The 26,425-nt window shown below is 42.1% G+C and overlaps 1 protein-coding gene across 17 annotated transcripts; it reads left to right on the top strand.

Annotated features, from left to right (window-relative positions):
* On the top strand, positions 56–24,629 carry LOC110433377. 17 transcript variants are annotated; one of them, XR_002450786.1, is made up of 8 exons: positions 57–898; positions 1,053–1,131; positions 1,376–1,542; positions 1,775–1,833; positions 2,132–2,706; positions 2,787–2,959; positions 5,156–5,928; positions 6,037–6,377. XR_002450786.1 is itself a non-coding variant. In XM_021455333.1 (7 exons), exons 2-6 carry the CDS (start codon positions 1,082–1,084, stop codon positions 5,926–5,928), a joined length of 300 nt encoding a protein of 99 aa, XP_021311008.1. In that variant the 5' UTR covers positions 56–898; positions 1,053–1,081; the 3' UTR covers positions 6,037–6,377. The 17 variants fall into 17 exon arrangements, 5 of the variants coding, with proteins under 5 accessions (XP_021311008.1, XP_021311011.1, XP_021311010.1 ...); XR_002450793.1 differs by lacking the exon at positions 6,037–6,377 and adding an exon at positions 24,431–24,626 and having other exon boundaries at positions 63–898; positions 5,156–5,229; XR_002450794.1 differs by lacking the exon at positions 6,037–6,377 and adding an exon at positions 17,171–17,313 and having other exon boundaries at positions 63–898; positions 5,156–5,229.

Genomic DNA, 26,425 nt, shown 5'->3' with positions numbered 1-26,425 from the left:
TTGTTTAGTTCCCAAAAAATTTTGCAAAATTTTTCAGATTCTCCGTCACATCGAATCTTTAGACATATGCATAGAGTATTAAATATAAGCGAAAATCTCCACTACTATATAACCCACCAGTTATGAACTTAGCTAAATACACCCCACATACTATTACTACAGTCATAAGCTACACTAAGTACACACAGAAATTTACACCCAGAAAGATCTATCATCTGAAATTAAGGGTCAAGATTAACTCTAATCTCCTATTGCCCTAACTCAATCACATCCAACGGTCATAATCCACCGGATCAAACTCATCACTCACCGCCTCTCGCGCACGACCGTCGCACGACCGTGTCTCTTCCCTCTCCCTCTCACGCACGAGCGTCGCAAGGAATCCCTCTCCCTATCCCCGACGCCAGGGGATAGCTACTGGGGCTTGAGGCCGGGGCTAGCGGGGCTCGTCGGGCCGCCGCCAGGGGCTTGCTGCCGGGGCTCGCGGCCACAGTCGGGGCGCGCGCGGGGCTCGACGGGGCGAGCGGCCAAGGGCTCGTCGGGGCGCGCGGCAGAGTCTCGCCGGGGCGAGCGGCTAAGGGCTCGCCGGGGCGAGCGGCATAGCCGCGTCGGGGCGGACGGAGCGAGCAGCCAAGGGCTCCCCGTGGCGCGCGGCAGAGCCTCGCCGGGGCGGCCGGGGCGAGCGGCCATGGGCTCGCCAGGGCGGCCGGGACGAGCGGCCAAGGGCTCCCCGAGGCGCGCGGCAGAGCCTCGCCGGGGCGGGCGGGGCGCGCAGCCAGCGCTCGCCTGGGCGCATGGCCAAGGCTCGCCGCGGCTCGACGGTGCGCGCAGCCAACGCTCGCCTCGGCGCGTGGCCAAGGCTCGCTGCGGCTCGACGGTCCGCCGCGGCTTGATCAAGGTAATAGTGCAGGAATATCTTTTTTTGTTTGTGCATCGGAATGGGTTACTTGGCCAAATAATATGCAGTAGTCCAAATAATATATTAATTAAATTATATAGTGCAGATTATTCTATGTTTGTGCATACAACTGAGTGACACTCTTGTGATGTAGAGCCTATCTCTGGTTGCACAGATGTCCAAATGACCAAATCTGTACATTCCTCCTTTACCCATATGTCGATTCTCCATAGGTACCTTCCTCCTTTGCTCGTTTATCCTAATATATAGGTTTTTTTGTTCTCGATTTTCTTATTTGAGAAGAAACTGTATGCAGATTGGGGTTCTATATTCTTTTTTGGTAAATTATATTTTTCCTTGCTTTGTGTTCGTCTGGTGTCAAGAAACAAGCCATACCCTATGCGAAACAAATGTGTGCATTGTTCCTCGGTAGAAACTGGTGCTAGCCAGCTGAATTTTTTTTTGAAACACCTGCAGATTGACATCTCGCAGAAGGTTTCCATGAGTTCATTTGATTCCTGTTGATGGTGATTGCGATGGTGCCTTGATTGTCCACTTATTGATCTTACATTTGGATGCGAGAAAGGATGGGTGTGATGTCAAAAACAGGACTTCTGAAACATTAGAAATATTGAGCAACAAAAGTAATTCAAGTTATCACAGGCTATAAATATATGTTTTTATTACATCACAGGCTATAAATTCAAGTGATTCTTTTTTGGGAAAGAACATGTTATCTTGATTTAGCATCACAGGCTATAAATATATGTTTTTATTACATAGCAACTGACCACCTTCTCATAATTTCCCAACACACCTTCCAGCAGAACAGTTAAATTGATAAATTGAGTTGCGCATGTGTTTTATTGTCTGCAGATCCTCGTGGAATTCAAAGAAGAAAAATTCTAGAAGAAGAAAAATATGGATGCCGCGAGGTGATTTGACTGTCAATTTCCCATTCGTTCTAGACAGTGTTGTCCTATTGTAAAATATAATTAGGACCATAATGCAAGGGTTTTTTTAGTATTGTAGCCTATGCATAATCAATTTAGAATTTCAGTCAAATTTTAGAAGCAAAGATAGTATAAAATTTGGGATCCTGACATCCTTGTGAATTTGGAGTTCACGTATCTTTAAGAAATTTTGTTCCTAGATTATTGCACTATGAATTACTAATTGCTATATTGGATACCATTTTATGACTTTGCTTGCAAAATGTTTGTACCCCTGTAGGAAAAGGAGTGGCCGGCGCAACCTACTCCATGGCTGCTATTCTCCTAACTAAGGTACCTTTGCTCCCATTCTAAATCCCCTGGAGCTCCGATTTGGTATGACAGGGGAGGGTGTGGGTAGTGGGCCGCCGCCGACCGACCCTGTATCCTCTCCCCCGCGGTGCTCCCTCTAGTGGCCTCCACGGGGCTTTTCTTGCTGATGCTGTTCGACCCAAGCTGCTTGTCGTGGCTGAGCGAGCTTGAGCCCATTCCTCCCCTATGCCGGCACCCGTGCCGCCACAGCGGGCGGCCAGGAGCCGTTCGCGCCGAGCCGGCGTAGCAGCATGCTGCTGTCCACGCTCACCATGCCGTCGCTGGCCACCGGCGCTGTGCTCAAATTCTTTAGCAGCACCAACTTCCCGGACCTGTAAATCTCTAGATGATTATTGACCCCACAAAAATTTACCGATCGATTCCATTTCATTACTAATACTTTATCGTTGGTGTCAGGTCTCATCAGTGTTTCGCCAAGCAGCCTGGTTAAATTTTCTAATTGCTTTCTCTTTGATAATTGAAGGAGTTGGCATTTTGTCAATGGTAGCTACTGATTCGTTAATTAATTGATTGGTTGTAGGAATTATTTTCTTCTCAAAAAAAACTTTCCTCTGTTTTCATAGATTGACTTGCATGGAATGATGAGAAACAAAATGAGATGACAATCAATTTTTCCAAGTAGCACGGGCACTCTTTTCTACAGTGCTTGCTGGGATGGAAAGGCAAGGGCAGCTAGAGCTTTCCTTGCGGAAAGAGGAATAAAGATGAGGAAGATCACACATCTGCCATTAGAGAAGTAAACTTCTGCTTGTATCATGCTTAGTTTATTTTCCTTTCTACTATATGTCTTCTTTCAGTAAATCTGTTAAACATTCAAGATTTTGTTAGTGCTCATTGATTTGCAAGCCCCAATATTTGGTTTTTTTCTACATTGCTATATGTGACATTGAGAAATGCAAGGCGCCTCTATATGTACCTGGTAGGCTTTACCAAATTGTTAAAAGGAAACCTTTCAGGTATGAATATACAGCATTGAAAGGTCCTATATGGCTAGAGGGGGGGGTGAATAGCCTATTTAAAAATTCTACAAAATTACTAGAGCAAGAGGTTAGTAAAAAACAAAGCGAAGCTTTTTGCTCTAGCTCTAAAGGGGTGTTTGCAAGCCACCTATCGAACAATTCTAGTTGATATGATCACTAGGCACACAAGAGCTATGTCTCTACTTACACTAGGGAGCTACCTAAAGTTTCTATACAAATATGTAAGCTATTCTAGTTTGCAAGATAGTAAGAGAGATGGTTTGAACTTTATACCACCGCATAGAGGGGATGAACCAATCAATAATATGAAGTCCAATCACCGGGAGAAATCCAAAGTACAATCACAATGGAGACACACGATTTTCTCCCGAGGTTCACGTGCTTGCCGGCACGCTACGTCCCCGTTGTGTCGACCAACACTTGGTGGTTCGGAGGCTAAGAGGTGTAGCACGAATCTCGTCCTCACTAGGACACCACATGAATCTACCCACAAGTGAGGTAGCTCAATGACACGAGCAATCCACTAATGTTGCATTTGGCTCTCCGTCGAGGTAGGCACAAACCTCTCACAATCGTCGAGAGATGGCTACGAACATTCACCAACTCGTGCCAATCCTCCTCCGCTGCTCCAAGCCGTTTAGGTGGCGGCAACCACCAAGAGTAACAAGAAAACCGCAGCCAAAACGATCCCCAAGTGCCACTAGATGCAATCACTCAAGCAAATGCACTTGGAAGCACTCCCAATCTCACAAAGATGTTTAATCTATGAAGGAGATGAGTGGAAGGTGTTTGCTTAGGCTCACAAGGATGTCTAGTAGTCAAGAATGCCAAGAGAGTGAGCCCTAAGCCGGCCAACAACTATTTATAGACCCCTCAAACAAATAGAGCCGTTGGCTCTTTCACTGGGCAAAACTCGGAGTCACCGGACGCTCTTAAAGGGGCACCGGACGCTCAACGCTTGCGTCCGGTGCTCCAACGTCAGACACGTGTCAGAGTCTAACGGTAACCTGCAGAGCACCGGACGCTGAGCAAGTTGGCACTGGACGCGTCCGGTGCACACCGGTCCTAAACTCAGAGAGGTCTGCATGCACGTAGGGTCACCGGACTCTGAGCACCGGACCGTCCGGTGCTCACTTATCTTAAACCTAGAGAGGTTTGCAAAATGCACAGGTCACCAGACGCACACCACCGGACGCTCCCAGAGCGTCCGGTGCTTCCAGACAGACACTTCGGCAGAAGTCAGATAGCACCGGACACAGGAACAGGAGTCACCCTACGTCCGGTGAGCACCGTCCGGTGCTTAACCCTAGCACCACAGCGCACCGGACGCATAGCCTCTGCGTCCGGTGCCTCAACGGCCAGCGTCCGGTCCGCGACTTCTCCAAATTTCCCACCGACGCAATAGAAAATATGCACGTCATTTTCTCTTCAAACTCCGCCTCCTTCTCAAAGTGTGCCAACACCACAACGTGTAAACCAACATGTGCACGTGTGTTAGCATTTTCACAATCATTTTCTTCGAAGGAGTTATGTTAGCTCACTAGGTTCTAAATGCATGCACATGAACAATGACACCTAGTGGCACTTGATAACCGCTTAGCCAAAGAATTCTCCTCTTTATAGTACGGCTATCTATCCTAAATGTGATCACACCCTCTATGGTGTCTTGATCACCAAAACTAAAACCCTAAGCAATACCTTTGCCTTGATCTCCATAGGGTTTTGTTTTTCTCTTTCTTCTTTTCCAAGTTGAGCACTTGATCATCTTGTGGTCATCACCATGATCATCACTTGCTCCATCACTTGACATATACCAACCTCATTAAGTCTACACACACTTAGTATAGAGGTTAGTACTAGGGTTTCATCAATTATCCAAAACCAAACTAGGGCTTTCAAGCATGTATGTAATGCTTGCTATTTTTGATACTTCACCATTTTGTTGTGTGCAGATTTCAATCCATTTCTGTAAATCACACAATGCAATGAGTAATGAATATCTACAGGACAAGCTTCTAGGAAAAAGGTACTTATTCTATTTTCATGTTTGACACGTAGTTCATAAATTTTGTTGAGACAATTCCTGATACGTAGTTCATAAATCTTAATCTATCTCACTATTTCCTTTATTTTAAAACATATTGTGTTTTTTAATTTTACTATAGCGTTAGCATAGACAATATACTAAGATAGATGGCTGCAGCAAGCTTTGGTTTTTTTATTTTACCACAGCGTTATCAGACATGCGTAATGTTACTCTGACATGGATATTTGTGTTGCAATTTGACTCCATTTGGGGTCTCCTATTCAAAATATTTTTCCCGACGACAACAAATGTTGGTGTTGAATTGGTAAATTGAATAAATGCAAAACAATAACCTCGTTTATATCAGGGTGATCTATTTTCAATGTAGTGTGCAGTGTGCTTGGGTTCCCCTTGTTCTATTTCTTCTTTCCTCCTCTCTGATTTTTAAATGCCCTCACACCCACCCACCCACCCAAAAAAGGTTGCGATCTGATTTTTCTGGTAACTATGAATGCACTACATTGGATTGGTTGATTTTGAACAGGCTGCTCAAATTCTAGCAAAACCTGACCTAGCATTGATGACATATTTGTATTCTTTGTTGCGAGCCTGTTGGGTCTGCTTCTGTTGTACAGGTTCATGCTTAAGTATTTCTCTTCATCTGTGAAATCTAGGGAGTGGGGTAACATTTGTGCTTAGGTATTTCTTTGTAATATAACATCATATACATACTGGGAACATATCGCTTATTTTCTCTATATAATTTTTAGATAATTTCTAAGTTTTATTTTGGTTCTTATTTGTTAGGTGCATCAGGCAAGGCTTAAATTATCAAAGACAAATGTTGTTGTCAGGGTTAGTAATATTGTTATGTGTTTTGTAAGCAGCCATTTAAAATCTCAAATTTTTTGGATGCATAATCCATTTAGGCCTTAATTTTCCGCCAAGATGGTAGAAAATATACATGAGTGTTGCATCTTGTGAAAATAGATTTTGCATGTGCCATGATGTGATTGTGATACTACATGCTTTCAGCTGCCGCTGGTCACCACTAGCCATTGTTTGTTAGAAACAAAGAACAACAATGTGTGGGGCACCAGGCCATGGTCATGGTCGATCGCAAGCATGATTAAGTAGGCTTTGTTCAACATTGATACTGCATCGTGTTTGGTTGGTTACATGTGTATCCTTAAAATAATACCGTAGCGTTAGCACAGACACTATACTAGTAAAAACTAATTGCACAGTTTGATCGGAATTGACGAGACGAATCTTTTGACCCTAGTTAGTTTATGATTGGACAATATTTATCAAATACAAACGAAAGTGCTACAGTATCGATTTTCTAAAATTTTTTGAAACTAAACAAGGCCTAAGCAAAAACGAAGGAAGAGTGCTCGTATACATGAAGGAGCATAATCTTAGGAGTGCAAACTTCTAAACATGGCATAATCTGGAGAGTTGGGAATGGGCAGCAAATCAGACCTTGTTCAGTTGGCGAAATTTCTTGGTTTTGGGTATTGTAGCACTTTCGTTTGTATTTTTGATAATTATTGTTAAATTATGGACTAACTAGATTTAAAAGATTCGTCTCGCAAATTACTAGGGATGAAAACGGATCGGATCGGAGCGGATAATAACTTCTCCATAGCCCAATCTTTTTTTCTTGATCAGATTCGGAGTGGATCGCATATCATGCGGATTCGGATACAAATACTGATTTTTTAGATGTCGAAAATGGTAGGATTCGGACCAGTATCTGAGCGGAAGCGGATTTTTTTAAAATCAGATAATATGTGCTTATGTGTTATTTTTTATGATGAAAAACAATTAATTAACCAAAGTCATAAAGCGGTTGTGCAACAAAAAATAATCATAATATCCACCACTTTGATTTAAGGTCTAAAAAATTTAATACATGTTAGCAGTTTGAATTCAAGAGTATAAAAAAGTGTATAAAATAAGTAAATATTCTTAATTAGGCAAAATTTTGTCTTCACTCTTTACCTTGTACTAGTTCTTCACTTTGGTAGAATTCTTTCATCGAACGAGCTTTGTTGTGGGCTACAATATAATCATATTTATGTCACAGGCTAGGCTGACTTATATTCTTTTCACTTGGACTCCTTAAAATATTTTGATTATCCTATTATAAGCGTCGGATAATCCGCATTCAATTATCGGATAATCCATATCCGTCGGATTTCATCAATCTCATATCCTACACCGCATCTGGCTATAATCGGATTCAGATTATCCATATCCACACAGATATTAAAAACATTTATCGATATCAGAGCGGAGAATTATCCATACCACTTTTAACCCTACAAGTTACAGACAAATTATGTAATTAGTTATTTTTAATCTATATTTAATGCTCCATACATAGACCACAAGATTTGATATGACCGAAAATTTAAATTTTTTTAGAAACTAAACAAGGCCTCGATGTTTGGAGTGACGTGTGGCTTCCGACGAAGATAACTAGACGGTATATTACCCAAAATTACCACAAAGGGCCGAAACCTTCTAACCACTGTGGAAGAGTTGATAGACCCGACACCGGGACAGTGGCATGTTTAGCAGGCCTTGTTTAGTTTCTTCTAAACAAATTCAAGATTTTTCGTCACATAAAATTTCTAAACGCATATATAAAACATTAAATATAGATAAAAAAATAACTATTTTTATAGTTTGCCTGTAATTATTGAGACGAATCTTTTAAGCCTGATTAATCTATAATTAGATAATAATTAGTAAATACAAACGAAAGTGCTACAGTGGCCAAATCAAAAAAATTTCTCCAACTAAATAAGGCCTGAACCAAACATTTTGGGAGGAGGATATTTAGATCATTAGAGCAATACCAGTGCACGCTGAAATAATATATGTGGTCGGCTGGCACTATGACAGTAAAGGGCAGTTGTCTGTAAAGTCGACGTACAGAGCTCAAAGAGCAGCTGAAAGCAGAAGACAAATAAAAAGAAAGAGCAAATCGAGCAAGTAATAGCGGTGGTGAATTTAACTTCTGAAAAAAAATTATGGAATCTGGATTGCCCACCCACAGTGGTGTGGTGGATCCAGGATTTACCAAAGACTAAGGCCAATTTTTAATGACAAAATATCGATAGATACACGATAGTGTATATGACTATATACATAATAGATATTCTTAAGAAAAGTTTGAGAATAAAGTACAGTATAATATAGTATATGATTTTAATAGGAATAACATGGAACATTAAAAAAACTAGTTTGGACAAGATGTATAAGAGTTAATAAGAATAGGGACAACCAAAAAATAAATTTTATTTGATTACTATGCATTTGTATCCTAAATGGTTGAATGTAACATACCAGAAGTACCAGGTAGATTGGATAACTTCTTCTAATTGGAATTATCAAGTTCAATACAAGATGTGAACGCAAGATCAGCTCTCACATCACTAATGAAGTTATCAAGTTCTGGTTGGATGGTTTGTTGTTCTCCCTCAGGAACTTGAGAGGAATATGATGTTTCATGATCCTCTTTAGCTAACTGGAATCAAAAGTTTAAAATTAGCAGTTGAAATCAAAATTAGCCTTGCTTGCCTGTGAGCGAGGCAGCGAGGGTGATAGCGATGGCGGCCGCCGGCAGACGAGGGCCATGGAGGCAGAGCCAAGCAGGCTAGGTGCCACTGGCCGCCGCAACGATGCTGACGAGCATGGGTGCAAGATGCGACTGGGAGGTGGGAGCGGCAGCACGTTGAAAGCCCTAGTTTGGTTTTGGATAATTGATGAAACCCTAGTACTAACCTCTATGCTAAGTGTGTGTAGACTTATTGAGGTTGGTACATGCCAAGTGATGGAGCAAGTGATGATCATGGTGATGGCCACAAGATGATCAAGTGCTCAACTTGGAAAAGAAGAAAGAGAAAAACAAAACCCTATGGAGATCAAGGCAAAGGTATTGCTTAGGGTTTTGGTTTTGGTGATCAAGACACCATAGAGGGTGTGATCACATTTATGATAGATAGCCGTACTATAAAGAGGGGAATTCTTTGGCTAAGCGGTTATCAAGTGCCACTAGGTGTCATTGTTCATGTGCATGCATTTAGAACCTAGTGAGCTAACTTAACTCCTTCGAAGAAAAAGATTGTGAAAATGCTAACACACGTGCACTTGTTTGTTTACACGTTGTGGTGTTGGCACACTTTGAGAAGGGAGTTGAAGTTTGAAGGGTAGAGAGAGGATGGGTTCCTCTCTCCCTCCCGCTGAGCTTGCGAGGCGGGATTTGGCGCTTTTGAGAAAATGAAGTGCATATTTTCCATTGCGCCGGTGGGAATTTTGGAGAAGTCGCGGGAGTGTTTCTCGCCGGACGCTAGCTTCTGGGGCACCGGACGCTAAGTCTGAGCGTCCGGTGCAGACAGTGCCTGGCCCAGCTAGGGTAAGGCACCAGACGATAGGCACCGGACGCTGGCTTAAGCGTCCGGTGGTGCGCGTCTGGTGTGCGGGCGTTCTGCGACCCTCTCTGCGCATGGGTCCGGTGTGCACCGGACGCTCAGGGTGCGTCCGGTGACCCTGCGAGTTTGCGAAACTCTCTGCGCATGAGTCCGGTGTGCACCGGACGCGTCCGGTGCTAACTTGCTCAGCGTCCGGTGCACTGCAGGTGACCGTTAGACTCTGACACGAGCGTTTCAAAAGGCGACACGCGGCTGACGTTGGAGCACCGGACGCTGGTGTTGAGCGTCCGGTACCCCTATAAGAGCGTCCGGTGACCCCGCAGTTTCGCCCAGTGAAAGAGCCAACGGCTCTATTTGCTTGAGGGGCTATAAATAGTTGTTGGCCGGCTTAGGGCTCACTCTCTTGGCATTCTAACATACTTGACATCCTTGTGAGCCTAAGCAAACACCTCCCACTCATCTCCTTCATAGATTAAATATCTTTGTGAGATTGGGAGTGATTCCAAGTGCATTTGCTTGAGTGATTGCATCTAGTGGCACTTGGGGATCGTTCTAGCTGCGGTTTTCTTGTTACTCTTGGTGGTTGCCGCCACCTAGACGACTTGGAGCAGCGGAGGAGGATTGGCACGAGTTGGTGATTGTTCGTGGCCATCTCCCGGTGATTGTGAGGGGTCTTGTACCTTCCCCGGCGGAGAGCCGAAAGGTAACTCTAGTAAAGTGCTCGTGTCATTGAGTTACCTCACTTGTGGGTAGGTTCTTGTGGTGTCCTAGTGAGGACGAGGTTCGTGCTACACCTCTTAGCCACCGAACCACCAAGTGTTGGTCGACACAACGGGGACGTAGCGTGCCGGCAAGCACGTGAACCTCGGGAGAAAAATCTTGTGTCTCCATTGTGTTTGTTGATTGGATTTCTCCCGGTGATTGGACTTCATAATATTGTGATTGGTTCATCCCCTCTACGTAGTGGTATAAAGATCAAACTCTCTCTTACTTTCTTGCAAACTAGAATAGCTTACTTCTTGTTTAGAAACTTTAGGTAGCTCTCTAGTGTAAGTAGAGACTTAGTTCTTGTGTGTATAGTGATCATAGCAACTAGAATTGTTGGGTAGGTGGCTTGCAACCACCTCATTAGAGCTAGAGCAAAAAGCTTCGCTTTATTATTTACTAACCTCTTGCTCTAGTATTTTTGTAGAATTTTTAAATAGGCTATTCACCCCCCTCTAGCCATATTAGGACCTTTCAAGTGGTATCAGAGCCGTGGTCACCGTTTGTGAAGGCTTAACAACCTCGGTGCTCAAATTATGGCTCAAATAGTGTTCAACCATGTTGGGGGCAAACCACCATTCTTTGATGGCACAAGTTCCTTTGACTATTGGAAGAGAAAAATGAAGATGTACCTTGGATCAATCAATGATAGAGTGTGGGAAGTCACAGAGAATGATTTTGTGATCCTTGACCCCGCTAACCCCACCGACAATGAGAGAGCAAACAAGCAATGCAATACAATGGCTCTCAACACAATCTATAATGGCATTGATTCAAAGGTATTTGAACAAGTCAAAGATCTTGAGAGAGCAAGTGAAGTGTGGACAAGACTAGAAGAAACATATGAAGGCACTACAACGGTAAAAAGTGCCAAGTTGTACATGCTCAAGGACAAGCTATCCAACTTCAAGATGAAGGATGATGAGTCAATCCCGGAGATGTTCTATAGGCTCCAAGTTATCATCAATGATCTAAAGGGCCTTGGTGAGAAAGTGAAGGATGAGGATTTCATTCACAAGTTCTTAATGTGCTTGCCCAAGAGATTCAAGACATTGAGAACAATCATCTTTAGAGGTGGATTGACCGGTGTATCTCCAAATGAGGTACTTGGAGATGTCATGACCGAAGATCAATATAATGACAATGATGATGATGAGGTCATGAAGAAGGATGATGATGATAAGAAGAATAAGAGTGTAGCATTCAAAGCTAGCTCTTCATCCAAGAGCAAGAACAAGGGCAAGGCCAAGAAGGAAGAATCAAGTGATGAGGAGTGCTCCAATGATGATAGTGATGATGAAGCACTAGCACTCTTCATCCGCAAATTTGGCAAGATGATGAAGAAGAAGGGCTATCACACAAGAAAGAGAAGAGATCACTTCAAGAACAAAGAGCATGTGAGGCTATGCTATAAGTGTAAGAGCCCCGATCATATTGTGGCGGATTGTCCTTACAATAGTGAAAATGATGAGCATGACAAGAAGAACAAGAAGGAGAAGAAAAAAAAGAAAGAGAAGAAGATGGTCTTTAAGAAGAAGAAGAAGGGTGGATCCTATGTTGTGACATGGGATAGTGATGCCTCTTCGGATGATGATTCAAGTGATGATGACAAAGCATCCAAGAAGAAGGCACTTGCTAGCTTTGCTATCAACAACAAGCCATCACTCTTTGACACTCCTTCATGCTTCATGGCCAAGGGCCACAAGGTACAATATGATGAGAGTGAAAGTGAAAGTGAACATGAACATGATAGTGATAGTGATGATGAAAATGAATTCACTAATGAACAACTCATGGACATGCTAGAATAAGCCGATTCACTTATTCAATCTAAAAACAAGAAGTGCAAAGAATTGGCCAAGAAGTTAAAAGCTCTTGAGCAATCCTTTGATGAGCTCAATGCTAATCATGAGAGGCTAGTGGAAGCCCATGAGAAGCTTAGCAAGGCTCACACCAAGCTTGAAAAAGCTCACTCCTTGTTGTTAGAAGAGAACAAGGAAAAGGTTGTTGTATCATGTGATGTGGGCACAACATGTGACTTGATTAAAGAATCACCCAACCAACCTATTGTTGTTGCCACTAACTCTTCATGTAGGCCTTCATCCACCGCCACCAACTCTACCTCTACTTCTAGTGTTAGTGTCACTTATGATATATCACTAAAGGTTGAGAATGAGACTCTCAAGAGAGAGGTGGATGAGCTCACTCACGCCCTAGGCAAAGCCTATGGTGGTGAGGCCCGCTTGCTAAAGTGCTTGGGTAGCCAAAGGTTTTCTCTCAACAAAGAGGGATTAGGCTATACCCCCAAGAAGGGCAAGAAAGCTTTTGCAACTCACAAGACTAGCTTTGTGAAGAGCAATGGTCAGTATTGCAACAAATGCAAGCAAGTTGGGCACCTAGAGCATAATTGCAACAAAATAAACAAGAACAAGAAAAATGCTAATGTACCTTACTTTCCTTTTGATTCTTGTTATGTGCTTACCAAGGGTGAGAAGGGTGTGCATGCTAAGTTTGTTGGTACACCAATTGTGGGTCCAAAGAAGAAGGCCATTTGGGTACCAAAGAGCTTAGTCACTAACCTCCAAGGACCCAAGCAAGTATGGGTACCTAAGAAACATTGATTTGTTTTGTAGGTAAACTATAAAGCCGGAGGAAGGCATTGGGTGCTTGATAGTGGGTGCACACAACACATGACCGGTGATTCAAGAATGTTCAATTCAATCAATCCAAATGATGACAATGGTGTTGATAGTATCACATTTGGTGACAATGGCAAAGGCAAGGTCAAAGGGCTCGGTAAAATTGCTATATCCAATGACTTGAGCATTTCCAATGTGCTACTAGTAGAGAGCTTGAACTTCAACTTGCTATCCGTAGCTCAACTTTGTGATCTTGGTTTCAAATGCATATTTGGAGTTGATGATGTAGAGATCATAAGTGTAGATGGCTCTAACTTGATATTCAAAGGCTTTAGATATGAGAATCTATACTTGGTTGATTTCAATGCTAGTGAAGCTCAATTATCAACATGCTTGCTCACTAAATCTAGCGTGGGTTGGTTATGGCATAGAAGGCTTGGTCATGTTGGAATGAAACAATTGAATAAGTTAGTCAAACATGATCTTGTTAGAGGCTTGAAAGATGTCACATTTGAGAAAGATAAGCTTTGTAGTGCATGTCAAGCCGGAAAACAAGTTGGCAACACTCATCCAAAGAAGAGCATCATGAGTACATGCAAGCCATTTGAGTTGTTGCACATGGACTTATTTGGACCAACCACATACACAAGCATTGGTGGAAACAAATATGGATTTGTGATAGTGGATGATTTCACAAGATACACATGGGTATTCTTTCTTAGTGACAAGAGTGATGCTTTTGTAACTTTCAAATCATTTGTCAAGAGAATACACAATGAGTTTGAAACAACCATCAAGAAAGTAAGAAGTGACAATGGGAGTGAATTCAAGAATACTAGAGTTGATGAGCTTTGTGATGAATTTGGCATTAGGCATCAATTCTCGGCCAAGTACACTCCACAATCAAGTGGTCTTGTTGAGAGGAAGAATAGAACCTTGATTGACATGGCAAGATCAATGTTGAGTGAATACAATGTGAGTCATTCTTTTTGGGCCGAAGCAATCAACACGGCTTGCTACTATAGCAACCGACTCTATTGTCACCCAATGATGGAGAAGACACCATATGAGCTCTTGAATGAAAGAAAGCCCAACATTGCATACTTTCGGGTTTTTGGTTGCAAATGCTACATATTGAAGAAAGGCACTAGATTGAGTAAATTTGAAAAGAAGTGTGATGAAGGCTTCTTGCTTGGTTACTCCACTACTAGCAAAGCTTATAGAGTTTGGAATTTGGCTAGTGGTACTCTTGAAGAGGTGCATGATGTTGAGTTTGATGAAACAAATGGCTCTCAAGAGGAAGATGAGAATCTAGATGATGTGAGAGGCACTCAATTGGCCGATGCAATGAAGAATATGGATATTGGTGATTTAAGGCCTAGAGAGGTGATTGATGTTGAAGATGACAAAGATCAAGTGCTTCCTACCTCTAATGTGCAAGCTAGTGGTTCTCATGATCAAAATCAAGCTAGTACAAGTGGTACTCAAGTGCAAGATCAACAAGCTAGTACATCATCTCATGATCAACCAAGTGCAAGCAATCAAGTGCAAATACTCCAACCAACCAATATTGCAAGAGATCATTATAACACTCCAAAATTCTTAATTTTGGATTGTTATTAGAAAAACACTAAATTAAATAAGGATTTAAAAATTTTCTAAAATATTCCAAGATTCATTTAATTATTGAATTCATAAAGAGAGAAAAATGTGAAATTTTAAAACTTTTTATAAAGATAAGTGATAAGTGAAGGGTGTTTGGTTTTGATGTGTGCTTTGTGCTCTAGTTTTGTTTGTCTGAGAAAAATAAATTTTCAAAAGTTCTAGCGAGCCACGTTTAGGTCCTTTCGGTTTTTGGAAAAATAAAACTCCAAAAGTCTTATTTGAAAACTAATTCACATTCGAGTTGGAGAAGTGTGTTTAAACTAAAATATATTTAAATTTCAAAATAACCTAACAACAAATTCCAAAATAATCCCTAAAGTATTGGCTCAAATTTATTTTGAAATATGGATTGAAAATAGTTTGGAAATTGGTTGGCAAAATAGTTTAGAATTTCTGTTTTGCAAAAAAAAAGAAAAGATATTTCTTTCTCTCTCTCGTTTCCCTCCCCATTTCTGGCCTACTCCCACTTCTGGCCCAGCCCAAGCTGGCCTCTCCCTTCCGCGCCCCTTGGCCCAAGCCAGCAGCCTCGGCCCAGCAGCAGCCGCGCAGCCCACCCAAGCGGGCCCCGCCTGCCAGTCCGCCCCGAGCCACTTACAGGTGGGCCCTACACGTCAGTTGCGTCCCCAACCTCCGCCCGCATCGTGCGGGAGCCGCTGCCGCCGTTCGATCCGAGCCCGCGCGCCTCCCGAGGATGGCCGCGGCCTATAAAGGTCTTGCCTAGAGCCCCGCGCCCCCCCTCGGAACCCTAGGGAAGCTGCCACGCCGCCCTAAGCCCCAGTCGCGTCCTTGCCGCCGCCATAGGCGTGGAGCCGAGGTGCCGCCGTCGTCGATCTTCGTCTCCTCTCCGTCTCCGGCAACGAAAACCACCGCCCGAACTCCGCAGCGAGGTGACGACCACGCCCGTGCCCTCCCCGCGCTCTCTCTCTCTCTACTTTTCGCGCAAACGGCCTCGCCGGAGTTGCTCGCCGCCGCCGCCGCGTGACCCCGTCGCTCCGGTCATCTCCCGCCGCGGCCGTTGCTCGCGCCGCATTCGCATCGACGCGCCAACCCCGCCCGTGTGCTTTGCGTGGCTCGCCGAGCCCTCTCGGGCCGCTGTGGCGAGCTCGGCCAGAGCGGCCATGGAGCCGCCGCCGCGGCCAGGCCGCCCCTCCGCCGCCGCGCACCAGCCCCGGTCCACCGTGGACCGGGCACCCCACGCCCGCACCCGGTCCACTGTGGACCGACCAGTCCCGAGCCGACACGTGGCAGGCCAGGCTGGTCACCCCGCGCCGCTCTGGCTCATTTGCAAAAAGGCCCTCGGCCTTCGTAGTAATCAACCCGCCATCCAAAGCAGTTCAAAATAATAAGAAATATGCCCCTGTCTTTTCTGTTTTAGCCCCTGCGCTTTAGGAAAATAGTGCCCGCGGTCCAAAATGCTTTTAAAATCCAGTTTTAATTATTTAAATATGAAAAATAGTTCTGTGTAATCACGGTTTTGCCACTGACATAGTTTTGGCCATAGAATGCGCGTTTCAACTCCGTTTAATCCCGTTCTTGTCGCGTTAGTTTTGAATCGCCGCGCTCTACGTGGTAGTATAAATATTTATCATGTATCTTATTCTTGAATTTATTAAATATAATTTGATTAATATTTATTAGGAGCAATCTAGGGTTGTAATTCGGTTCTCGTTGCGTTGTGACTATGTCGGCGTAATCTATATATTAGCAATGTTGTTTTCATTGTCTCGTATTTAGGAGTATAAGTAATCTGATTAATGTTTTGAATGCTTTTCTATTTAATTAAGATAAAGACAATATAGGATTATATTTTGGTATCTTTATAATCAAATGTGAACTTAAATACTTCTTAATTATAATTTGATTATTTAAACATGAAGCACATAAATAATTTAAGTAATACTTATCTAAGTCTTTTTGAACTAAAATTAAATTATGTTTATAATTTTGATCTTTTATAAATAAATAAATAAATGCTCACGTTATTAATATTAACTATAATGTTTCTTTATTAATTATACCTTGATTAGTTTTAACCTGATATATAATCACTTGATTAGTTTCTTTCATATAATCCATATTTCAAAACTATAAATGCTTAATTGGTTTCAGTGGTATATAATTATTTATAATAATTATGACTAAAGTTTAACTCCAGCTTTATAGTTTGGTACTTTTAGACAAAGTCTATCACCTCTTTTCGTAAAATACGACCAACGTATAGTTGTCTTCTCCGTTACACTCCGAACCTCGAAAGTCGTGTCCGTTTAACGATAGCTCCGTTCTCAGTCGTTCTTGCGTTGTCTCGATCGTAGCAACAAGCCGTGTTGTTTAGTGCGCTCTTTTTAAGTTTCTCTTTTGATTGATGCTTGTTCTTAGTCGTGATTGTTGTTTGTTTGTCTATTTGTGTTGCTTGGTTGCTACGCGTAGAAGAAGTGTGGTTCGTCAACAGTGAAGACCAGGAGCTGAGGACCGACAATCGAAGCAGAAGGAAAGAAGCTAAAGAATTCTGAGCAGATATACACTGGGAATTAAGGCAAGTGCAGGCACCCTTTGATCATATTGTACCTATGAACTTTAAATATATTTACTTTCCATTGCATGTGTCTTAATACTGCAAACCCTAAGGACAAGACTAGTCTTCTACTATATTCCTTGTATACCTGGGTTTATACATGGGTAGTATAGTGAACAGTAGATATGCTTAGTTGCTCTACTCATCTAATCTATATGATAAATGAAAGTAATGATCTTGCTTAATAAATTCTTCAATGATGACAAATGATTAAATGGTGAACAATGGTCACTTCGGTGATGGAGATGTTGCGGTGCTTGCGAGCATCGTGGTTTGGTTGAGGACAGGGAGAGCGGGTACTGTTGGTGGTCCGGTTTGCCGGGCGTACCCGTCTCTGCTCTCCGTAAGGACTTAGTCAGGGAGCGGCCCCCTGGGACTTACAGTGCAGCTCCAAGCTATATGGCTCTGGCTTGACTAATTAGCAGGACCTCCGCTGGTAGGGTGTTACTTTCCGGGTAGGCGTGAGGAAGTAGCTTGGGTAATGAATATTAAGTTAGCCGCTGCTCGGTACGCCTTGGCTATGGGTATCGACTGTCGAGCGCCCCGGCGAAAACTTGCGAGTGGCATCCTATTAGTTGGACCCTGTGAAAGGTCTCGTAGTGAAACCCTGCCTGCTCACCTCGGTAGTGTTTTGGGGAGTCGCAACCCCGGGCGAATGGGAATCACGACTTGGAGTGAAAGTGCACACCTCTGCAGAGTGTAAAACTGATATATCAGCCGTGCTCACGGTCACGAGCGGCCCAGACCCTCACTTGATGAGCAAATTGGATTCACTGGATACTTGGAGGCGAAACTTGGTTGAGGTTGCTACCTCGTGCTTTGGCGGAATGGCTATTCCGTGTTGGCAGGATTGCTATCCGGTGTTCTTAATTGGGATTGCTATCCCATGACCTTAATGGGGTTGCTACCCCGAGTTACTATCTGAGGTTGCTACCTCGGTAATAATAATAATGATTAATAAAATGGTTAATCTACTTCCATCTAATTAAGGGTTGGGTTATTCTACTCACCACTAGTAATAGGTTGTTTAATAAAAGAATTGTAACAAAAGTGTACCAACTTAAAAGCTCACCTGCAGTTAAACAGTGTCAACTCCTCCTTTGATTAAGCCTTGCATGTCATTATACTTTCCGCCTGTACTTGTTGAGTTCGACATGAACTCACCCTTGCTATTTCCCCCACACCCCAGTGTGTAGTAAAGTGCTGCTCAGAAGAAGGACACAGATGCTATGGAGTTTTTTAGAAGCTTATCAGAAGTGCTTGGCGTGCGGAGCCCCCAGTCAACCGTCCCTGAGAAGATTGGAGCCTAAGAAGTTTAGCTACCATTTCCGCGTACTCTGATGATTGTAAGTGTTAATATAAATATGTTTTCCGCTATATATAACATTGTTTTTGATATTTCTATTCTTTGTTGTATGTGTGGACTTCCTGGGCACACATATGACGACTCTGGTCTTATTTTAAAAGCCAGGGTGTGACAATCATCCATTGGATCATATCATAGGTGACATTCAAAGAGGAGTGCAAACTAGATCAAGATTAGCATCATTTTGTGAGCATTTCTCCTTTGTGTCTCACATTGAGCCAAAGAAGATTGATGAAGCTTTGAGAAATGTTGATTGGGTTAATGCTATGCATGAAGAGCTTAACAATTTCAAGAGAAATCAAGTATGGGAATTAGTTGAGAGGCCTAGTGATCACAATGTCATTGGTACTAGATGGGTCTTTCGCAACAAACAAGATCAAGATGGGATAGTTGTAAGGAACAAAGCAAGATTGGTAGCACAAGGCTATACTCAAGTTGAAGGTCTTGACTTTGGTGAACTCAAGTTGAAGGTCTTGACTTTGGTGAAACATATGCCCCGGTTGCAAGATTGGAAGCAATTAGGATCTTGTTAGCCTATGCTTGTGCTCATAACATCAAGCTATATCAAATGGATGTAAAAAGTGCATTTCTCATTGGCTATATCAATGAAGAAGTTTATGTTGAGCAACCTCCCGGTTTTGAAGATGACAAGAAACCCAACCATGTTTACAAGCTTAGAAAGGCATTGTATGGTTTGAAGCAAGCACCAAGAGCATGGTATGAGAGATTGAGAGACTTCTTACTCTCTAAAGGTTTCAAGATGGGCAAGGTGGACACCACTCTCTTCACCAAGAAGATTGGCAAAGACTTGTTTGTGTTGCAAATATATGTTGATGATATCATATTTGGATCAACCAATCAAGAATTTTGTGAGGAGTTTGGCAACATGATGGCTAATGAATTTGAGATGTCAATGATTGGAGAGCTTAGCTACTTCCTTGGTCTTCAAATCAAGCAATTGAAGAATGACACATTTGTGAGTCAAGGCAAGTACATAAAAGACATGCTCAAGAAGTTTGGAATGGATGATGCAAAATCAATTAGCACTCCAATGGGAACAAATGGAAGCCTAGATAGTGATACAAGTGGAAATATGGTGGATCAAAAGTTGTATCGGTCTATGATTGGAAGCCTACTCTATGTGACCGCATCAAGACCGGATGTCATGTTTAGTGTATGCATGTGTGCAAGATTTCAAGCCTCACCAAGAGAAAGTCATTTGAAAGCAACAAAGAGAATATTGAGGTACTTGAAGCATACACAAAATGTTGGTTTGTGGTATCCTAAAGGTGCAAAGTTTGAACTTGTTGGATATTCCGACTCGGACTATGCGGGATGCAAAGTTGAGAGAAGAAGCACATCCGGCACATGTCAACTATTGGGAAGATCACTTGTCTCATGGTCATCCAAGAAGCAAAATAGTGTTGCACTATCAACTGCCGAAGCGGAGTACATTGCGGCCGGTAGTTGTTGTGCACAAATCCTATGGATGAAGGCAACATTGAAGGACTTTGGAATTAACTTCAAAGAAGTGCCATTGCTATGTGACAATGAAAGTGCCGTAAAGCTCACCAACAATCCGGTTCAACACTCAAGAACAAAGCACATAGATGTCCGCCATCACTTCATAAGAGATCACCAACAAAAAGGGGACATTTGCATTGAGAGTATAGGCACCGATGATCAACTTGCCGATATATTCACCAAGCCACTTGATGAGAAGAGGTTTTGCAAGCTAAGGAATGAATTGAACATACTTGACTTCTCAAATATGTGTTGATGCACCCCCACTTTATGACATGCCTCTCCTTCGAGCAAAGCAAGGTAAAATTGTTTGACATGTCATCCATCTTTGCTAAGGACTTGTTTAATGCATCTAGTCATTCCTCCCATGTCTTAGGATCTTTCATGAAAATCAAATGAATTTGATGCTTGTATGGTACCACTATTGCTTCTATGCTTGATTTGATCTAGTGGTAGCATATAACATGTTTTTGGGCTTGCAATCCTAGTGTTTGATCTAGATCATGAGCTATAAGTGTTTAACTCAACATGGTACAAGATAACCCTTATTTGGAGGTGTGAATAAGCTTGTCCTTAGATCAAACCGAGTTAAATATCTTAGGCAAGTAATCTAGATTGAACCAATTTGATAAAATGATCTCACTTCATATGGTTTCACACTAACTTATCTAAAATTTGAGCTCACCTTTTGTGGTCTTTGATGACAAAGGGGGAGAAAATTTCCCAAAGATTTAAGATAGGGGAGTAACATGATAAAAGAAGGGGATTAATTAAAGAGTAACATAATAATAAAAGAAGGGGATCAAATTAAAATTCGAAGCACACAAGTAGGGGGAGCAAGCTCATAAACCTGTATGTTGCATTTGAATGTGCATCACATATGTTTGCTTGCAATTGCATTAGCTTTAGAAGCTTTCTCTCCAATGCCTTGCTTGTGTGGTGTATGCTAGTTGTAGGCTTGATTGATGAAATGAAGAACTAGCATGCGTAGATAGTGTAACTAGACTTTTAGTTATTTCACAAGTGGTACTAGAACCTTGTTTATAATGTTGATCTCACGAGGTGTTCTAGTTTTGTGAATGTCTAGTTACTAATGGTGCTAAGGATGGTATACATTGGCAACTCCGATTGGTATCACGCTTCAAAGGTCCATTCTTTACACCTTAGCATCATTTGGTAGAAATTGACTCCTATTTTTTCTATTCAAAGCATATGTGCAAGCTTTTAAATCCAAACTCTTAGCGCATATGTAGGGGGAGCAATTGCTACCATTTTGGGTTTATGAAACTTGTCCATAACCTTTGCACATCGTAAAATGCTTGGGCAAGCAACATTAATCCAAGAAAATTTTATTGAAAATCTTTGTAAAAAGGGTTGTCATCAATTACCAAAAAGAGGGAGATTGAAAGCCCTAGTTTGGTTTTGGATAATTGATGAAACCCTAGTACTAACCTCTATGCTAAGTGTGTGTAGACTTATTGAGGTTGGTACATGCCAAGTGATGGAGCTAGTGATGATCATGGTGATGGCCACAAGATGATCAAGTGCTCAACTTGGAAAAGAAGAAAGAGAAAAACAAAACCCTATGGAGATCAAGGCAAAGGTATTGCTTAGGGTTTTGGTTTTGGTGATCAAGACATCATAGAGGGTGTGATCACATTTAGGATAGATAGCCGTACTATAAAGAGGGGAATTCTTTGGCTAAGCGGTTATCAAGTGCCACTAGGTGTCATTGTTCATGTGCATGCATTTAGAACCTAGTGAGCTAACTTAACTCCTTCGAAGAAAAAGATTGTGAAAATGCTAACACACGTGCACTTGTTTGTTTACACGTTGTGGTGTTGGCACACTTTGAGAAGGGAGTTGAAGTTTGAAGGGTAGAGAGAGGATGGGTTCCTCTCTCCCTCCCGCTGAGCTTGCGAGGCGGGATTCGGCGCTTTTGAGAAAATGAAGTGCATATTTTCCATTGCGCCGGTGGGAATTTTGGAGAAGTCGCGGGAAACACTCACCGGACGCTAGCTTCTGGGGCACCGGACGCTAAGTCTGAGCGTCCGGTGCAGACAGTGCCTGGCCCAGCTAGGGTAAGGCACCGGACGATAGGCACCGGACGCTGGCTTGAGCGTCCGGTGGTGCGCGTCCGGTGTGCGGGCGTTCTGCGACCCTCTCTGCGCATGGGTCCGGTGTGCACTGGACGCTCAGGGTGCGTCCGGTGACCCTGCGAGTTTGCAGAGCTCTCTGCGCATGAGTCCGGTGTGCACCGGACGCGTCCGGTGCTAACTTGCTCAGCGTCCGGTGCACTGCAGGTGACCGTTAGACTCTGACACGAGCGTTTCAAAAGGTGACACGCGGCTGACGTTGGAGCACCGGACGCTGGTGTTGAGCATCCGGTGCCCCTTTAAGAGCGTCCGGTGACCCCGCAGTTTCGCCCAGTGAAAGAGCCAACGACTCTATTTGCTTGAGGGGCTATAAATAGTTGTTGGCCGGCTTAGGGCTCACTCTCTTGGCATTCTAACATACTTGACATCCTTGTGAGCCTAAGCAAACACCTCCCACTCATCTCCTTCATAGATTAAACATCTTTGTGAGATTGGGAGTGATTCCAAGTGCATTTGCTTGAGTGATTGCATCTAGTGGCACTTGGGGATCGTTCTAGCTGCGGTTTTCTTGTTACTCTTGGTGGTTGCCGCCACCTAGACGGCTTGGAGCAGCGGAGGAGGATTGGCACGAGTTGGTGATTGTTCGTGGCCATCTCCCGGTGATTGTGAGGGGTCTTGTACCTTCCCCGGCGGAGAGCCGAAAGGTAACTCTAGTAAAGTACTCGTGTCATTGAGTTACCTCACTTGTGGGTAGGTTCTTGTGGTGTCCTAGTGAGGACGAGGTTCGTGCTACACCTCTTAGCCACCGAACCACCAAGTGTTGGTCGACACAACGGGGACGTAGCGTGCCGGCAAGCACGTGAACCTCGGGAGAAAAATCTTGTGTCTCCATTGTGTTTGTTGATTGGATTTCTCCCGGTGATTGGACTTCATAATATTGTGATTGGTTCATCCCCTCTACGTAGTGGTATAAAGATCAAACTCTCTCTTACTTTCTTGCAAACTAGAGTAGCTTACTTCTTGTTTAGAAACTTTAGGTAGCTCTCTAGTGTAAGTAGAGACTTAGTTCTTGTGTGCATAGTGATCATAGCAACTAGAATTGTTGGGTAGGTGGCTTGCAACCACCCCATTAGAGCTAGAGCAAAAAGCTTCGCTTTATTATTTACTAACCTCTTGCTCTAGTATTTTTGTAGAATTTTTAAATAGGCTATTCACCCCCCCTCTAGTATGTTGTATGTGTAGTAGATTTGATGAAGACAACTACCATCTGTTGCTAAAATGCAAGGAAGTTAGGTAAGTCTAGAGGGAGCTGAATTTAGAAGATGAGATGTGCAGGCTGATTGGTGCGGGCTCATTTAGGGAGATGATTAAAATGGTGTTCACAATGGCGGGGAAGAAACAACTAACTCTGATTAGGCGAAGCTATAGCATGAAGAGGGGTGCAAAGGCACCCCCAAAAATTGTAAAAATAATAGATTGGTTAAAATTTCATCATATATGTACCCTCTAAAATAAAATATCTAGGCACCCACAAAGGCATGTGCATCTCTCTCTAGTTTGCTCTAGCTTCGCCGTTGGTGATTATGCTATTGTGGTTGTGGTGGACTGACCAAGAAAGAAGAAGAACTGATACACAAATAGCCCATATAACAACTTTCATGATAGACAATTTTGAGGAGGTAGACAAACTGGTTTGATTTATACCAAGAAAGAAGGCATGTACATCTCTCTCTAGTTTGATTTATAGCGTATGAACAATATTTTTCTCTCATAGTAATTCAGCATAAGTATCAGCATCAGCGTAAATCAAACTTCAGCAAAACATTGCATTCTTAAATTTAGAGTTGGGATGAGAAGATTTCCTTCTAGACTCTTTCCACACTGAACTCCTTTGTTGTCTAGGCCTTGTTAAGTTTCGAAAAGTGAAAAGTTTTCGGTATTGTAGCACTTTCGTTTGTTTGTGACAAATATTATTCAATCATGTACTAACTAGAATCAAAAGATTCATCTCGTGATTTACAACTAAATTGTGTAATTAGTTTTTGTTTTTTTTTCTATATTTAATGTTTCATGCATGTGCCACAAGATTCGATGTGACAGAGAATCTTGAAAAACTTTTTAATTTTCAGGTGAACTAAACAAGGCCCTAGCCAAGTTACGGACAATCGAGAAAAGGGGAAAAGAGGAAGAAGAGAAAGGAAACTCCTTTTTTCACTTAAAGTGAAAAAAGAAACTCATGGAGCTATATATAATGTATATATTTCTAAGATATTCATTTTTTAGTTGGGTCCATGGATGCTACCGTCAAAGCCCAATATACAAATATTCTTGCATATAATTTTTCAAAAAGAAATATTCTTGCATATATCTCTCTCTATATATAATTTCATGAGTCCAAGATTCTCTGCGATGAAATCCACCCACATTTCATTATTCGATCACCAAACATTGTTAGGCCTTGTTTAGTTCCAAAATATTTTACAAAATCGACACTGTAGCTTTTTCGTTTGTATTTGACAAATATTGTCCAATCATGGACTAAATAGACTCAAAAGATTCGTCTCGTCAATTCCGACCAAACTATGCAATTAGTTTTTATTTTTATCTATATTTAATACTTCATGCATGTGTCTAAAGATTCGATGTGATGAGGAATCTGAAAAATTTTGCAAAATTTTTTGGGAACTAAACAAGGCCTTAGTCATCATTGACAATCTACCAAAATAACAGATAATAATAAAACTAACCGGAGACCAAGGAAAACTATTCGCTGACCATTCTGCAACCAGCAATTGTTTATGACAAGTCACAGGCCAAAGCTTGAACTCCCACATTTTTTTGGGAAGTTAGCCGCTCACCTGGACATTCTTGACCGTGTTCAGACGCAGCAGAGTTCTGACGCTTTCTGCGTCATTCTTTATACGGTTATAGTTCCATCCATCGTTTTGTTAGGCCTTGTTTAGTTTCGGAAAATGAAAAGATTTCGGTACTGTAGCATTTTTATTTGTTTGTGACAAATATTATCCAATCATGGACTAACTAGGATCAAAAGTTTCGTCTCGTGATTTACAACGTAACTGTGTAATTAGTTTTTGTTTTCGTCTATATTTAATGTTTCATGCATGTACCACAAGATTCGATGTGACGGGGAATCTTGTGGCATATGCAAAAAACATTAAATATAGACAAAAATAAAAACTAATTACACAGTTTAGCTGTAAATCACGAGACGAATCTTTTGATCTAGTTAGTCCATGATTAGATAATATTTGTCACAAACAAACGAAAGTGCTACAGTACCGAGAACTTTTCACTTTTCGGAACTAAACAAGGCCCCTCGTTCTTTAATAAAAAGAAATCGACATTTTATTCGTGGTGGCATCAGAAAATCTTGTTGTAACTATCAGTTTTTGAATAAAAAAACAGAAATGTTAGGAGGCATCTACATTCTACACGTCACCTAGCGCCTAGTTTTTTTTTTTTTTGAAGGAAATGATTGGTAATGTCAAATCCTTTGCTGCAAAATGCCATATCCCCTTTATTCACGATACAATACTTCAACTGGGAAGAAAAGTGCAACCACCTATTCACTGAGTAGAACATGATCACTTTTCTAGTGTGTAGCATTTTAAATGAAGAGTTGTTGGTCATATAACCTTTAATTAGATAATTTAGAATCCGTACGTATCAAGGAAACCTTAAAATGTATTGTCATTACTTGCTATAGATCTTGGGACACCAAACTTGGAACGATGAAACTATATACTAGAACTCTCTACCTTACGTCTGATGAAGACAAATGTCTCTCCATTTTGGTTTAAAAATGATAGAACATACTGTACATACATATTGATATTCTTTCATCGCAGACATATTCTCCCATCATGAATTCATGACCAAAGTTTTCTACTTCTTTTCCGTGGTTTCATGCAGATTCATTGGCCACAAGCATGAACTCTGAAGTCACAAAATTAGGTATAGCAACTACCTACCTTGCCTAACTCAAACATGGATCCTATCATCCTATTCCTATCCAAAACAGAGCACCCCAATCAAAGCCTTCTGCTTTGACTGGCTGCTTCAAAGTCCAAGTACCTCTGCTTTTTAGGCCTTGTTTAGGGTTT

This window comes from Sorghum bicolor, chromosome 3, assembly GCF_000003195.3.
Source record: "Sorghum bicolor cultivar BTx623 chromosome 3, Sorghum_bicolor_NCBIv3, whole genome shotgun sequence".
Lineage (NCBI taxonomy): Eukaryota > Viridiplantae > Streptophyta > Magnoliopsida > Poales > Poaceae > Sorghum > Sorghum bicolor.
This window is presented reverse-complemented; position numbering and strand designations above follow the sequence as displayed.